Source organism: Electrona antarctica (assembly GCF_951216825.1).
Source record: "Electrona antarctica genome assembly, chromosome: 14".
Classification (NCBI taxonomy): Eukaryota; Metazoa; Chordata; class Actinopteri; order Myctophiformes; family Myctophidae; genus Electrona; species Electrona antarctica.
The window spans coordinates 40,610,175-40,624,301 of record NC_136795.1 but is presented as its reverse complement, the minus strand read 5'-3'; the positions used below and the strand labels follow the sequence as shown (position 1 = coordinate 40,624,301).

The window sequence follows — 14,127 nt, the reverse complement described above, 5'->3', positions numbered from 1 at the left end:
CCACATGGACATATGTGTACCATGACCCTGCGGACATGTGTACCATGACCCTGCAGCCACATGGACATGTGTACCATGACCCTGCAGCCACATGGACATGTGTACCATGACCGTGCAGCCACATGGACATGTGTACCATGACCCTGCAGCCACATGGACATATGTGTACCATGACCCTGCAGCCACATGGACATATGTGTACCATGACCCTGCAGCCACATGGACATATGTGTACCATGACCCTGTCATCTAGTACCTAAAACTCAACGGTACTGTAGTTAGTGCCAATAGATTCATGTTCCACATGGCCAAAATAAATAGTGGATATACGGTTAACGCACGCATCAGATATTCTCCATTGACTTGACCGTTTTGCAAAGTGCTTTCCTTCTTGATGTTCTATATGATATAAATGTTCCAAAACTGCCCACACAGTAAAATCCTCAGTGTTAATTCAACTCAGATTGTGTGCAAATGTAACCAAACAGACTACCGACGCACTAGATTTTACGGTGTGGATTGAATTGATAAAACAATGGCAATTCTTGAAAATGTTCACTTGCGTACATTTTGGAATGAAACTCTCTTTTTTTGTATGTATGTGTGCACTAGCGGAGCATGATTATGTATATATACTGTAACTGTACAAATGTGAGCTCTAGTATTTCCAAAGGTGCCTTTTCAATGTATGGGGTTGTGTAGTTATCACTGTACACGGTGTGTAGTTATCACTGTACACGGTGTGTAGTTATCACTGTACACGGTGAGAGACCGATACAAAAACAGAGAGGTTTGAATACAGTTAGTCGGTAATAATCCGTTTAGAATTGGAATAAACACGTATCAAATATATAGCAGTAGTGCACTACACTACCGTGTGTGTGCGCACTACACACAAAAGTTGTATCGTACACAATAACTACACACGTGGCATGCAATTTGCATGTTCCCGTGTACTGCGCCGTGTATCTTTCCATACCCTGCTTTTTGCAATTTGCTCACAGGAGCCAAATTCATAATTAAATTGACCTTTCGCTATACGTATATACTCAACTAAAATAGGTTTTGTGTCCTTAAAAGTGGGGACAAGTGCAACAAATATTGCATATGTTCTACCATTCATCCAATGTGGAAAAATACTTGTATTCCAGATGACTGTATCATACTGTATCATACTGTATCATAGGAAAACCTCAGAGTCCTTGTATGGATCATCTGCCAGCTAGTGTACGTGTCCACAACATTGAAAAATAAATGTGTCACTTGGCAAATACTTTTGGCGCTCACTTTAAAACTTAGGCACAAAGAAAATAGCTGCATTGCTTTAAAATGGAACTACGATTAGTATATCATTGAGGCCTCTGTGTTTGACGTGCAGGAGATTGCATGCTGGACTTTCTGGAAGATGCCTTCTTTTCGAGAGGCTTGTTCCCGCTCGAGGGAGACTTGAGGCTCATTTCGGAACTGGAAGACTTGGACTTGCCAACGTGTAACAGGGAGCGACTGAGCGAGCCGCCGGCGGGCTTGGAACTGGAAGACTCCTTTGACGCAGACTTTTTCTCACCTGCGTGACTGTCTGGGGACGCCTGCAGAGACACACTGTCTGACGTGGCGTCGCCGTCGGTGCCGCTGTCCTTGCCTTGTCCTCCGCACGGCTTGCCTGTCCTATCGGACGCGGCCTTCTTAGACAGCATGGTGCTCTTGCCCAGGTCGGCCGACCGGCGGCTTTCCCTCTGTCGCAGGGCGTTCTTGAAGAAGGACAGCCCCTTGTCCTCGGACTTGCTGCCGCGCCGCAGGTCCTTGGAGGACACGCTGGGGGAGCGCAGGCTGGTGACGGACGAGCTGCTGCTGGAGCTCCTGAAGGACCTCCACTCCGGCCGGCCGTCCCCGCTCTTGGACATGGACAGACGGGCCACGGTGGGGCCGCCGCGGGGACTGCCCGCCAGGGGGCTGCCGGCGTGGATGGAGTCCCGGCTGTAGCTCCGCTCCACCAGCCTCTTTCGGCTGCTCGTGCAGGTTTTGTCCGTGCTGCCGGCGGGCGTTTTCTTTGCGGTCGGGGAGGGGGAGGCGGAGGACTGGGCCGTGGCGCAGGTGCACTGCTTACGCTGCGGCGTCCCCTCGGCGGGCTGAGGTGGCTCCTTCTTCTTGGAAGGGGTCCCGCTGGGCGTGGTGGAGCTGCTCTTCTTGGCATTGGTGCTCTTGTCCTTGACGTTGGCCGTTTTGGAGCCTTTAACCGGAGTACTGGAAGACGACTGGGGAATGGAGCTTTTCTGGGCAGAGGACGAGCACAGGCGTTTCTTGGAGGTCCGGTCCTGCTCCGTTTTGCTGCAGTTCTTGGACGAACCTGCGCTTTCTGCCTTTGAGCCAAATCCTCCGATGCTGCTCTTGCGTTTCTGCTCTTTGGACGGGGTGGCCTGGGGCGGTAGTGTGTTTTGGTCCAACGCCGTTATCTGGTTGTTGTTTTCGCTCGGTTCGGTATTGATGATTTTCTTCTCGGTGGGAAGCGACTTGCTGTAGACGTGGTCGAGGTAACGCTTGTTGCCCTCCTGGTCACTGTAGCTCTCCATCATGGACAGGGGCGACCTGCTGCCAAAGTAACGCTCGTGTCTGCTGTAGCTGCCAAAACAAGACGTGGAGACTTTGTCGTCGCAGGCCTCACCTATCCTCTCTAGAGGCGGCGAGGAGCGAGAGTCTAGGGAGAAGCGCGACGGAGAGTTGGACCTGGGAGAGTTGGACCTCATGTGGAGCTTGGCAGAGAGAGACCAGGAAGGCTTCAGTCCCGAGTCACTGATGGCCAGAGGGCTGGCGATGGACGACCTGGAGGACGAACTCTGACGATGAATGCTTCTCACAAAAGGCCGGGTGGAAAATCCGCCTGGTACAAAAAAAAAGAAAAAGAGATGGTACTCCTTCACACATCCATTATTTTTGTCATCAATTCTACACGGTCAACAAGGTTCTACACAATGTGTCCAATTGCTATAAAAATGGGATATGTTTTTTCCATCGAATCATGGCTCACTGGAGTAGCAATAGTTTAGACACTAGGGCTGGGAGATATGGACAAACTAAAATATCACAATATGTTTGACCAAATACCTTCATATCAATATTCTGATGGCACTATTGTAAGGTATTGTAATTGTAATGACGATAACGTTCAAACAGTTTCAGAAATTGCAAACATATCTACAATCTCACAATACAATGTGACACATTGTGAGCTCGCAGATCGTCTAGTTTAGCCATTTCCGTACATTTTATAAACTATAAAATAGAGCTTAGGGTTAGGGTCCCTCCAGCTCTTGATTAAACAGAAAATGCATTTTCAGGTCGGGATACCAATCGTATCCAATCAGGAGAGAGAACTCACACAGAACCGAACAAGAGGATAAACGTGTGAATTTGGAATGATGACAAAAGGAATGTGCAGACATTAGACAACATTGGAACTGGAACACTACAGTATAAAATTTAAGCTGGTTTCGCCTTTTCACGCCTTTTTGAGTGGTGCAAACCACTCCAACAACCAGCTTTGTCTGTATGTATCTATGTTTGTGTACCTGTGTACGTGTCCGTGCACAGGTGAGCATGGTTACTATGGTCACTGACATTACGTCAGACCACAGCTGATCAGGCTATATAAGACCTTGCACCACTCAGTTCACACAGGTGTGATTTTTTAATATCAATTGATTACGGTTCTGTACGTGCTTATAACACTGGTTGCGGTGCGATAAAAAAAAAAAACTGAAATGAAATGAAAAAGAAAATTCCGCTGGCTTATGCAGTCTATGGGGACACAGTTTTTAGAATCGTAATATCTCGGATTCTTCTTCTTAGGCTCTTCTTAGCTCAAAACAAGCTTGATTTGTGGCTCATGTATCTAACCGATATGATCCCCGGTTACAAATTGTATGTTTTGGGTGAATTAAATAACAATCGCGGCACCAGTTATATAGCGATAATTCACTTCCTGGGTCTCGGCTTCCGAGTGAAATGGCTTTCAAACTAAGAGCTTCGCCGTATTAACTGACTGGGTGGCGGTCCTGGAGTACCCTTTTCAGACACCAGATAGTGGTTTTGGCTGTCAATAAGTTAAAGAGCTAATGAACAAGCACTCTATAGCAATGATTACCATCACCAATCCACAATATACTACTGCGTTAAACTTTTAGCTAAAAACTTTGTTTTAACCATAATCTCATAGTCCCATATCACTATATCATATTGATATATTGCCTGGCCCTACAGAGAGTATTGTTCTAAATGCCATAGAAGTCAACTGAGAGGCTGAGAGGCTGTTACATAACCCTCTCATAATGCAGAGGAGGACCTTTGTCTCCAAACTGTGCTTTGTAACATTTCAAAAGCTGTATTTCTCAGGGTGCCTCCACAGTGCAATGGTTCCAGCAGCAGCCATACAATTGCAATGACCCCCGGCGGTTCGACTCGGGGTCGGGGACCTGTGTGGTTGTTTCTGGGCAATCCTCCCTCCTCCGCCCATGCATTTTCATTTTCTTTATACTGTGTCGTTTATAAAGAAACGCATACCCAAGGATAATCTTAAAGCGGGTGTGTGTTTTTTCTTCATCTCACCATTTTTACCTTCTACAAAAATGTTCTGCTTTTAGAACGTTTAGCTTCAGAGTGACCTTACTTGCTCACATCGTGTGGATACGTAAAACTGGCCCTAGATCAACCACATTAAACTGCTTTGCCATTTAATAACATATTGAAATAAATAGCTGTTCTGAAATACATTAAAAAAAAATCACACCTGTGTGAACTGAGTGGTGTAAGGTCTTATATAGACTGATCAGCTGTGGTCTGACGTAATGTCGGACGTAATGAAATCACACCCGTGTGAACTGGGTGACCATAACAACCATGCTCATTTTTTGGTACGAACAGACAGACAGACAAACTAACAAAGCCAGTTGTAGGAGTGGTTTACACCACTCAAAAATACAGTTACACACATTTATTTCGTCTCACTGAAATTCCTTTGTCCTTTAGGAAGAGTGTGGCACGCTCGAAATGTCACCAGTGGTGGTGACTCACAAAAAATGCATTTGGGAGCTCGATTGAGTGTGCAGTGTCTTTTTGAGTGGTGCAACCACTCCAAGGAACAGCAATGTCTGTGACGTTAACCTATGTTTGTGACTATGTTTGTGACTCATGAGTACCAGTAGGGGTGCTGTTGTGCCAGAAACAGAGAGAGAGAGGGATAGTGCTGCACTGTTGCCTGCTAATGAGAGAGAGAGAGAGAGAGAGAGAGAGAGAGGTGGGGGGGCGAGGGAGGGGAGTTGCACCACTCAGTTCACATAGGAGTGATTTTTTTGTTCTTCTGGCTAAAACCTTGGATGTTATTGTTTGGATGCATGTGCCCGAGGTCGGACTTTCTTACATTTACATAACACATTTCAGAATGTCTCACCGTCATCTTCGCTGCGTTCGGCCGCAAACTCCACAGACTCGGCGAGCGAAGCTAAAGATGTGCGTCTGGAAGAAGCCCCGGAGGCTAAGCTGGCAGGCCTGCTCCCTGGCAACCTGTTGACCCAGTGGTCACACAGAGAGGAGCTGGTGGAACCTGGATGGAACAAAGACATTGGTCACAGAGAGAGGAGCTGGTGGAACCTGGGTGGAACAAAGACATTGGTCACACAGAGAGGAGCTGGTGGAACCTGGATGGAACAAAGACATTGGTCACACAGAGAGGAGCTGGTGGAACCTGGATGGAACAAAGACATTGGTCACACAGAGAGGAGCTGGTGGAACCTGCATTAACCAAAGACCAAAATAAATGACAGTTCTGGACCAACACCTCCATGCCGTACAGGTGCAACTCATTACCTACATAATAAACTACCAAAACACATCTCATTCATCACACACACACACAATACACTTGAAATGATAGTTATTTAACAAAACAGTTTTTGTCCTGTTTTTTTACACATAATGATCACTACAAAATGTAAAAAAAAATGTAATAAACAGTCAAAGGACCATATACACCCATCATACAATACTTTCACATCTGAATTACAAGTAGTTATAGTTACATTAAGTCCCAATCTGGGAACCCATCGGCAAAAAAAAGAAAAAACAGCACCCTCTGCTGTTTGTTTCCTTCGGTACAGAATCTGTTCTTGAGAGATTACAGTAAGTCCTAACACAACCTACTAAGACACTATTTAACTAATAGTATGGTTTATACAGGAGGGAATGTGTGTTCCTGTAATCCAGTGAAGGTTTCCTTCTGGAGTGTTAGATCTCCTGCTGTAAAATACAACAGGCTGACGTCAGATGCGATAGCAGGGGGGGGGGGGGCAGGCGGGGAAAAAAAACCCCACTGACCGGCCACTGAGCTGTTGGCGGACCAGGAGGGAATGGCGGTCCTTCGTTGGTAGAACAGGATGTAGGCCGTTTGTTGGCACACGTCCTCATCAGCCATGGGCTGGACCTCACTGTCGTCGAAGCAGTACCACACACCATCCATAGAGTTCTTACAGTAGGCTGAGGAGAGAGGATGGAGTGCATGGGAGAGATCAAACAGGTTTCCATTAGAACATTTTTTTTTTTTTTTTTTTAATTTTTTGTGGCTTTCGCCTTTATTTTATATTTTTTTATGGAGGGACAGACAGTAGGCTGACAGGAAATGGGAAGAGAGATGGGGGGGGGGGGGGGTGACATGCAGTAAAGGCCGTCGGGATCGGGAATCGAACCCGCGGCACACTGCCAGACTGGATCACCAGAGAGCTGAGACAGGAATTTATGTCCTGAGAATCCTGACACAACTGACATTCCGGTGCATTATGCCAGGCACTAAATGTCTATCTACGTCCTGTAAGTAGACTTGGAAATAAAACTAGTGTCGACTAATCATTACAAGTGGCTCTTATTTTGAAGAGGAAGTTCAGAGGAGGGTCCGTTTCGGCTGTAACCAAGCTACCATGACCTTTGTTGAAACTTAAAAAGGGAAAGTTGTGCCGTTCGGAGCACTATGGTCGCTAAACCACGTGAAATTAAACACAAGCTTTTAGCCAAAGTTCATATATGTACCATATGAAAACCATGCATCTGTCACTTAAACAATGTACACACTTTGGAATTACGTTAAAAAAAAGAGATATATAGATCATTTGGATTAACTGTTGTTGAACCAATGTTAAATGTTGTTCTCTTTTTTTTTGCATGACATTCTCAGCATTACCTGTGTAGTGTCCTCCGTGCATGTTGCCATGGTTACCTGTGTAGTGTCCTCCCTGCATGTTGCCATGGTTACCTGTGTAGTGTCCTCCGTGCATGTTGCCATGGTTACCTGTGTAGTGTCCTCCGTGCATGTTGCCATGGTTACCTGTGTAGTGTCCTCCGTGCATGTTGCCATGGTTACCTGTGTAGTGTCCTCCGTGCATGTTGCCATGGTTACCTGTGTAGTGTCCTCCGTGCATGTTGCCATGGTTACCTGTGTAGTGTCCTCCGTGCATGTTGCCATGGGTTACCTGTGTAGTGTCCTCCGTGCATGTTGCCATGGTTACCTGTGTAGTGTCCTCCGTGCATGTTGCCATGGTTACCTGTGTAGTGTCCTCCGTGCATGTTGCCATGGGTTACCTGTGTAGTGTCCTCCGTGCATGTTGCCATGGTTACCTGTGTAGTGTCCTCCGTGCATGTTGCCATGGTTACCTGTGTAGTGTCCTCCGTGCATGTTGCCATGGGTTACCTGTGTAGTGTCCTCCGTGCATGTTGCCATGGTTACCTGTGTAGTGTCCTCCGTGCATGTTGCCATGGTTACCTGTGTAGTGTCCTCCGTGCATGTTGCCATGGGTTACCTGTGTAGTGTCCTCCGTGCATGTTGCCATGGTGATTGCACACGGCGTACAGGTCGTACAGGTAGTCGTCGGGGTTGCGCCCCAGGCCGTAGGGCCGTCTCCACGGCGACCAGTGGGAGGGTAAGCTCCAGCTGCTCTGACTCCTCTTCACCACGTGGGGCGCCATGTCCATGCCCATCAGGGGGAACCGCACCATGTTCTGCATCTTCACCCTCCTGTCGGCCTCCTACGGCACGTTGTGTTGTCACAGAACACATGGATTAACACATTTAGACCTGACGGCGATTCTACAAATGTCTTCTAAATCCAGACAGTTTTCTGAAAAACCCATGTTTCTGTCAGTGGTGCTCAAACATTTTCATGTCAAGGACCCCCAGAAATATATTATGTAATTGGCCACCGACCCCCATCTGAAAATATGTAGTTCCAGGGACGCCCCCGGAAGCAACGATTTGAGTAAAAACGTTCGCTAGGAAAGAATATATATATATATTCAAAGATTTGCGTCACATTTTCACGATTTTTCAAAAATAGCAGATCTACAAGCTCGTAGCGCGGCACTCGGTGCCGCGCTATGAGCTTGTAGTATAGCAATGCTTAAAACACCAAAAGGGATTCCCGTTCAGAATGGGTTAAAGCAAAATAAATAATAAATGACTGAAAATGTTTGTGGGACCAAGTCCTAATGTCCGAGGTGTGAAACAGTATGAAAAGGAGCTGATTCCTAAACAATGAACACAACCTTTGCTTTTATACAAAAGTATGAAAAATCCAGACCAAGACTATTAAAAGTTTATGGAAAATGCTTCTGAACATATTGCTACTTTAACCACTACAAAGGCTTAAAGAAAACAGAAAACAGCCCATCTACAAGCTATTGAGAGCTTGTAGATGGGCTGTTTTTGCTGCGCAACACATTGCTTCCACAGAAGACATGCTCAAAAAAACTCCTCACTTCAATTCATTCAAAGGTAAAACCGATCTGTCAAGTTGTCGGCCTGGCATTGAGAGCAAAAGGAACGAGAAAAAGAACATCCAAGTCCTCTCAAAATGTTATAATAATATTAACAATAACGATACATTCATTGTTTGCGGTGCTTTTCAAAGTACTCAAAGACAATTATTCCGTCCACTGCACTGGAAACAATACAGTAGACACTTCTTTTTGTAATGCTAATCAAAAATAAATAAAAGGAAAATAAAAAAAAGGATATAATAATTTGAGAAACACTGGAATAGATATAACAGGAAGGAGACGGGATAAACAACACAGAATACAGCTGATGTCACAATTATTATTTCAGATAATAGCATCGTCATTATCGACATAATCGTAATGCCAGAAAAAACATAATAGCAGATCTACAAGCTTACAACACGTAAGCTTGTAGACCAGCTATTGTAGATCAGATCTGCTATTTAATTATTATTATTTTTGCATAATGTGTCAGTAACTTTTCATAGCCGCCGTGTGCAATTTGTGACTATGAAGCCTAAAAACCAAACAGAAATTAAATTTGTATGATCCAACGTTTGACGCCAAAAACACAATGGAATGGTGACAGTCACTAGTGAATAGGTAATAGTCACTCTGTAGTCTGGGACGGTTCGGGGTGCAGTACCTGTCGGAACCTCTTGAGGTGCAGTATGAGCACGTCCGGCAGCGTCCACAGGCTGAGCTTGATGCGGCCCTGCTGCAGCTGCTTGCAGTGGGGACACCGCCACGCATCGTCAGGGGCCAGCTGGAATGGAACCAACGCACACAGGCACACACACACACACACACACACACACACAGGCACACACACACACGCGCAGGCACACACACACACACACACACGCAGGCACACACACAGGCACATAAAGTAACTAAGTGCATAGTTACTTTATATATATGAACGGCAGATGAACTGGACTGAGCGCTGATAACGCACGCACGCACACACACATTGAGTGTTTCATGGTGTGGAGAGAGACTTAAATAGCTTTAAAAATGTTACTAGTACTGTACTTTGCTGGGTGTTTTATTGTATTGTCCTGTATGTATTGTCCTGAATGTATGCATTGACCTGAGCAAAACAATGCCAGGACGTCTTTTCGCGTCTTTAAAAAAAAAATAGAATAGAAACGCTGGCACCTGGTCTGCGTTTCTATTGTAGTGTACTGGCATGGATTCTTTTGGTACTTTAAGTACATTTTGATGCCAATACTTTCACTCAAGAATTCTGGAATTTTACTCGTAACGGAGTATTTCTACATTGCAGCATTGATCCCTTTACTTAAAGTCAAACATCTGAGTACTTCCTCCAGCACTGCACACACAGCGCCCACCAGGCAGTAAGCCTGCATCAAGGAGTCAAGGACAGGCTCCAACCACACTGCTTAGAGAACGGGGGCCCTCAGAACAGGAGGAGGCCCCGCCAGGCTTCCCTTCCACCAAACCGCACTGCTTAGAGAACGGGGGCCTCAGAACAGGAGGAGGCCCCGCCAGGCTTCCCTTCCACCAAACCGCACTGCTTAGAGAACGGGGGCCTCAGAACAGGAGGAGGCCCCGCCAGGCTTCCCTTCCACCAAACCCACACTTTCCTCTGACCACCAGAGCTCCTTTTCAACACTATCCTTCAACAGACCTCTGCCAGGAAAGCTAAACCGCACGCGCTCTATATGTGGACTTTTCCCGGTGTCCTCCATGATTTAATCCATTTAGGCCTGACGTCGAATTTAAAAAGAAAGTCTTCTAAATCCTGACAGTTTTCTGAAATACCTCATGTTTCTGTATCAGTGGTGCTCAATATTTCACGTCAAGGACCCCAAAGATTATATGTAATTGGCCTGCCAACCCGCCAATCTGAAAATATGTTGTTCCAGGGACCTCCCCAGAAGCAAAGATTTGAGTTAAAAGAAGCTCTGAAAGAATATATATACACTCAACGAATTGCGCCACATTCACGATTTTTCAGAAATAGCAGATCTACAAGCTCGTAGCGCGGCACTCGGTGCCGCGCTATGAGCTTGTAGATCTGCTATTTTCCCAATAGCTAAAATGTAACATAATGCTTAAAAACACCAAAAGGGGTTCCCGCCCTGAATGGATTAATCCAAACACAAGCGCCACGATATGCAGTAAAAACCCGCTGAAAGGACCGAAGGCAGTTTGATGAAACAACAACATGCAAAGCCCAGGGCAGGCAGGGCTACGGCCCGCTCGGGAGGAAGGTTTTAATGCTGCGAGACTCCATACTATAAAAACACACAGCTCACTGCACTGTGCTTGTGCAAATACAAGAAAAACAATACACATAAGGCACATAAAAATGTTGAACGGTGAGTGTGTGTGTGTACATGCGTGTGTGTGCACATGTAGCATTACGCGGAAGTAGATATTGAACCCGGGCCTCCCACTCGCCAGACCAACGCACAACCTACCGTGCCAATAGGGCTGAGCGCGATTGGCAGGGCTGTTGCGTGCTGGGTCTTGGCTGGGGGCTACAATCACCCCCCCCAGTCTTCGCGGACCACCGCACACGATGTCCCTCATGTCCCTCATGTCCCTCATGTCCCTCATGTCCCTCACGCGAGGATATCACGCTCCACGTCCTGCCGACTACGCCAGATTGTAGCATTGCGCGGAAGCGGGGATTGAACCCGGGCCTCCCACTCGCCAGACCAACGCGCAACCGGTTTTGCCTATTCAGTATTTAAGTCCGACGTCATTTTGTAGTGCTACGTTACGTCCGGGTCCAAGTGGCACCAGCTCCGTCCGCATCTCATTCTAAATAGAAGATCTAAACGCGTGAATCTTTTTACAATGACGTTATTTTTCAGAAAGGAAGCCATTGAGGGTTAAAATGGGTCTTAATGCTTCCAACTCGAGTAGAATTATTAATGTTTTGTACAAGTTTCCATGACAAAAAAAAATATGATGTGGAGACAATAAAGACTATTATTATCATTATTATTGAAGGTGGTAACAGTCCATTTGCTCAGTAAAATATTTCGGGGGCATATTTAGAATGTTTGCAGGCTTGAGTATGTTGAATCTAGTTTGCATTAATGAGGATTTAGTTGACACAATGAAATAAAATGGCGATATTATTCCGTGTGGGGCAGACGGCCCGTCACAGCCAGATTTGGGAGAGCAGCGCAGCTTTGTTGTTGCGAGGAAAGCGGTAAAATGAGACTTTCGTGGTTGTTTTCGTCTCAGATTTAGTCCGACGGAGCGTCACAGTATAACTCTATGGGGACACAAAAGCGTATATGGGGACACAAAAGTAGGACCCGGAAGTATCTCACGTGCTCGCGCTCACGTCACAGCTAAAATACTGAATAGGGCTGAGCCCGATTGGCAGGGCTGGGTCTTGGCTGGGGGCTGCACATGCGTACTATACATCGTGTTTTGATTGTATTGTTCCACTTTTGCAATGCCAATAAAGCCCTTTGAATTGCGTGTGTGTGTGTGTGTGTGTGTGTGTGTGTGTGTGTGTGTGTGTGTGTGTGTGTGTGTGTGTGCGCGTGTGTTACCTGCTCTTCTTTGGTGTAGAGCGTAAAACACTGAGCGAGGGTGCAGGCCTGCGGCTGGTGGTGCTGCTCTCTGTGCAGATACACGCTCTCAGCGTCAGGGATGTACTCTTCCTCCGTGTGTCCAAACAGACTGTGAGGGAGAGGAGCGTGGTCAGCTACACCATCTCCAGATCAAATGAGAGGGTCTGCTGGCTGCTTACAGTGCCTCTCAGCCGGGCAGCATGTCACAGAGGAAAGCCCTGGTCTATGCGGACCTTTGCGTCACATTTTCTGTTTGACTTAATGACTTAAAACCTGAGGGCGATTCTACAAATGTAGAATAGGTGGTTCACACTTTCAAGATTCTTCAAAAAATGTTCAAAAGTAGCAGATGTACAAGCTCGTAGCGCCGCATGGAATGACACGCTGCGAGCTTGAATATCTTCTATTTTTGAATAGCCTCTAAAATGACAGATGCTTATCCCGGGTTTTAACAGGTTAAGTGCTGTTATTATTATTATATCACCAGCTAGTAGTTAGCCCAATTAAATTCACATATCCTCGTATGGGGTTCCCAGACACAACATATTTTCAAATGGGGTTCTATGTGGATATATCAATTTCACATGAACATGTTGAGACTCAACTGACCATTATTTGCAACTAAAAATAAAAAATGCAGCAAGGGATGGAATAGAATGTAATAATGTGGAACAAAATAAACACAATTTTAAATAAGACAGCAGCTAAAATTCAAATGAAAGATGGATTAGACCGTCTGGAAATACTTTACTGCAGCTACAACTGAAGAAATAATTTCCAAGGGATACAAAGCCAAGAGATTATTTATTAATCGCACCTGCTAGTTAGTGGCATGGCTTGGTAGGATCCTAATAGAACAGTGGCATGTATATTTCACAGTGACCTCGCTGGATTTTCATCGACTAAATCACAGTCACCACATTTCCCACACTTTCTTCGCATCTATTTGCCGTCATCGTGAGTCATACAGCGTTGAGTCATAACCACTCATTGTGGTCCGGCATTGATATGGAGTTGGTTCGCCGCTTTGCTAGTACTAAAACACTCTCCTCTATTCTGATCATTTGGCTTTCCACTAGTTGGAAGTTTGGAACATTGCTGCTGCAATTTGCAATAATTAGGGCATTAAGCAACTAGTCGACTAGTTTACTAGTCGACTAGTAAATCCACTAGTCGACCTTGCTGGTACTAATTGACTTTTTTTCGATTTTGTAGGCCTCAAGATCAGGTAGATTATAGTTATAGTCACCAATGTACACAGTTTTTAAATGTACAAATATTGATTTCCCAAAAAAAAAATATATATATATATATATATATATATTTTTTTAACATAATAGGTGGTTAAACAACTAGTCGACTAGTAAACTAGGCAACTAGTCAACTAGTAAAAATGACTAGAAGTGAATGCCTTATTTGCATCCATTAAGCCACGAGAGCATTAGTCAGGTCAGACGCTTCACTTTGGTCAACTTAACCCATTTAGACCTGAGGACGATTCTACAAATGCCTTCTAAATCCTGATAAGTTTTCTGAAAACCCTGTTTCTATATCAGTGGTTCTCAAACTAGTTCATGCCAAGGACCCCAACACCCATCTGAAAATATGTCGTTCCAGGGACCCCCCCAGAATTAAGATTTGAGTTCAAACGTTCGCTCTGAAAGAATATATATTCAAAGATTTACGGCACATTTTCACGACATTTCAAAAATAGCAGACCTACAAGCTTGTAGCGCGGCACTCGGTGCCG

At 45.4% G+C, this 14,127-nt stretch overlaps 1 protein-coding gene across 1 annotated transcript in view; it reads right to left on the bottom strand.

The window, feature by feature from the left end:
• Positions 1 to 724: 724 nt before the first annotated feature.
• The window catches only part of usp31 (ubiquitin specific peptidase 31), a 30,893-nt gene continuing 17,490 nt past the window's right edge, over positions 725 to 14,127 (bottom strand). Inside the window, exons 11-16 of the mRNA XM_079520446.1 lie at positions 12,357 to 12,486; positions 9,458 to 9,577; positions 7,836 to 8,061; positions 6,364 to 6,522; positions 5,441 to 5,593; positions 725 to 2,875 (exon numbers count right to left, since the gene is read on the bottom strand). Of these exons, the coding sequence (XP_079376572.1) occupies positions 1,350 to 2,875; positions 5,441 to 5,593; positions 6,364 to 6,522; positions 7,836 to 8,061; positions 9,458 to 9,577; positions 12,357 to 12,486 (2,314 nt within the window). The 3' untranslated portion in view covers positions 725 to 1,349. The remainder of the gene's footprint in view (positions 2,876 to 5,440; positions 5,594 to 6,363; positions 6,523 to 7,835; positions 8,062 to 9,457; positions 9,578 to 12,356; positions 12,487 to 14,127) is intronic.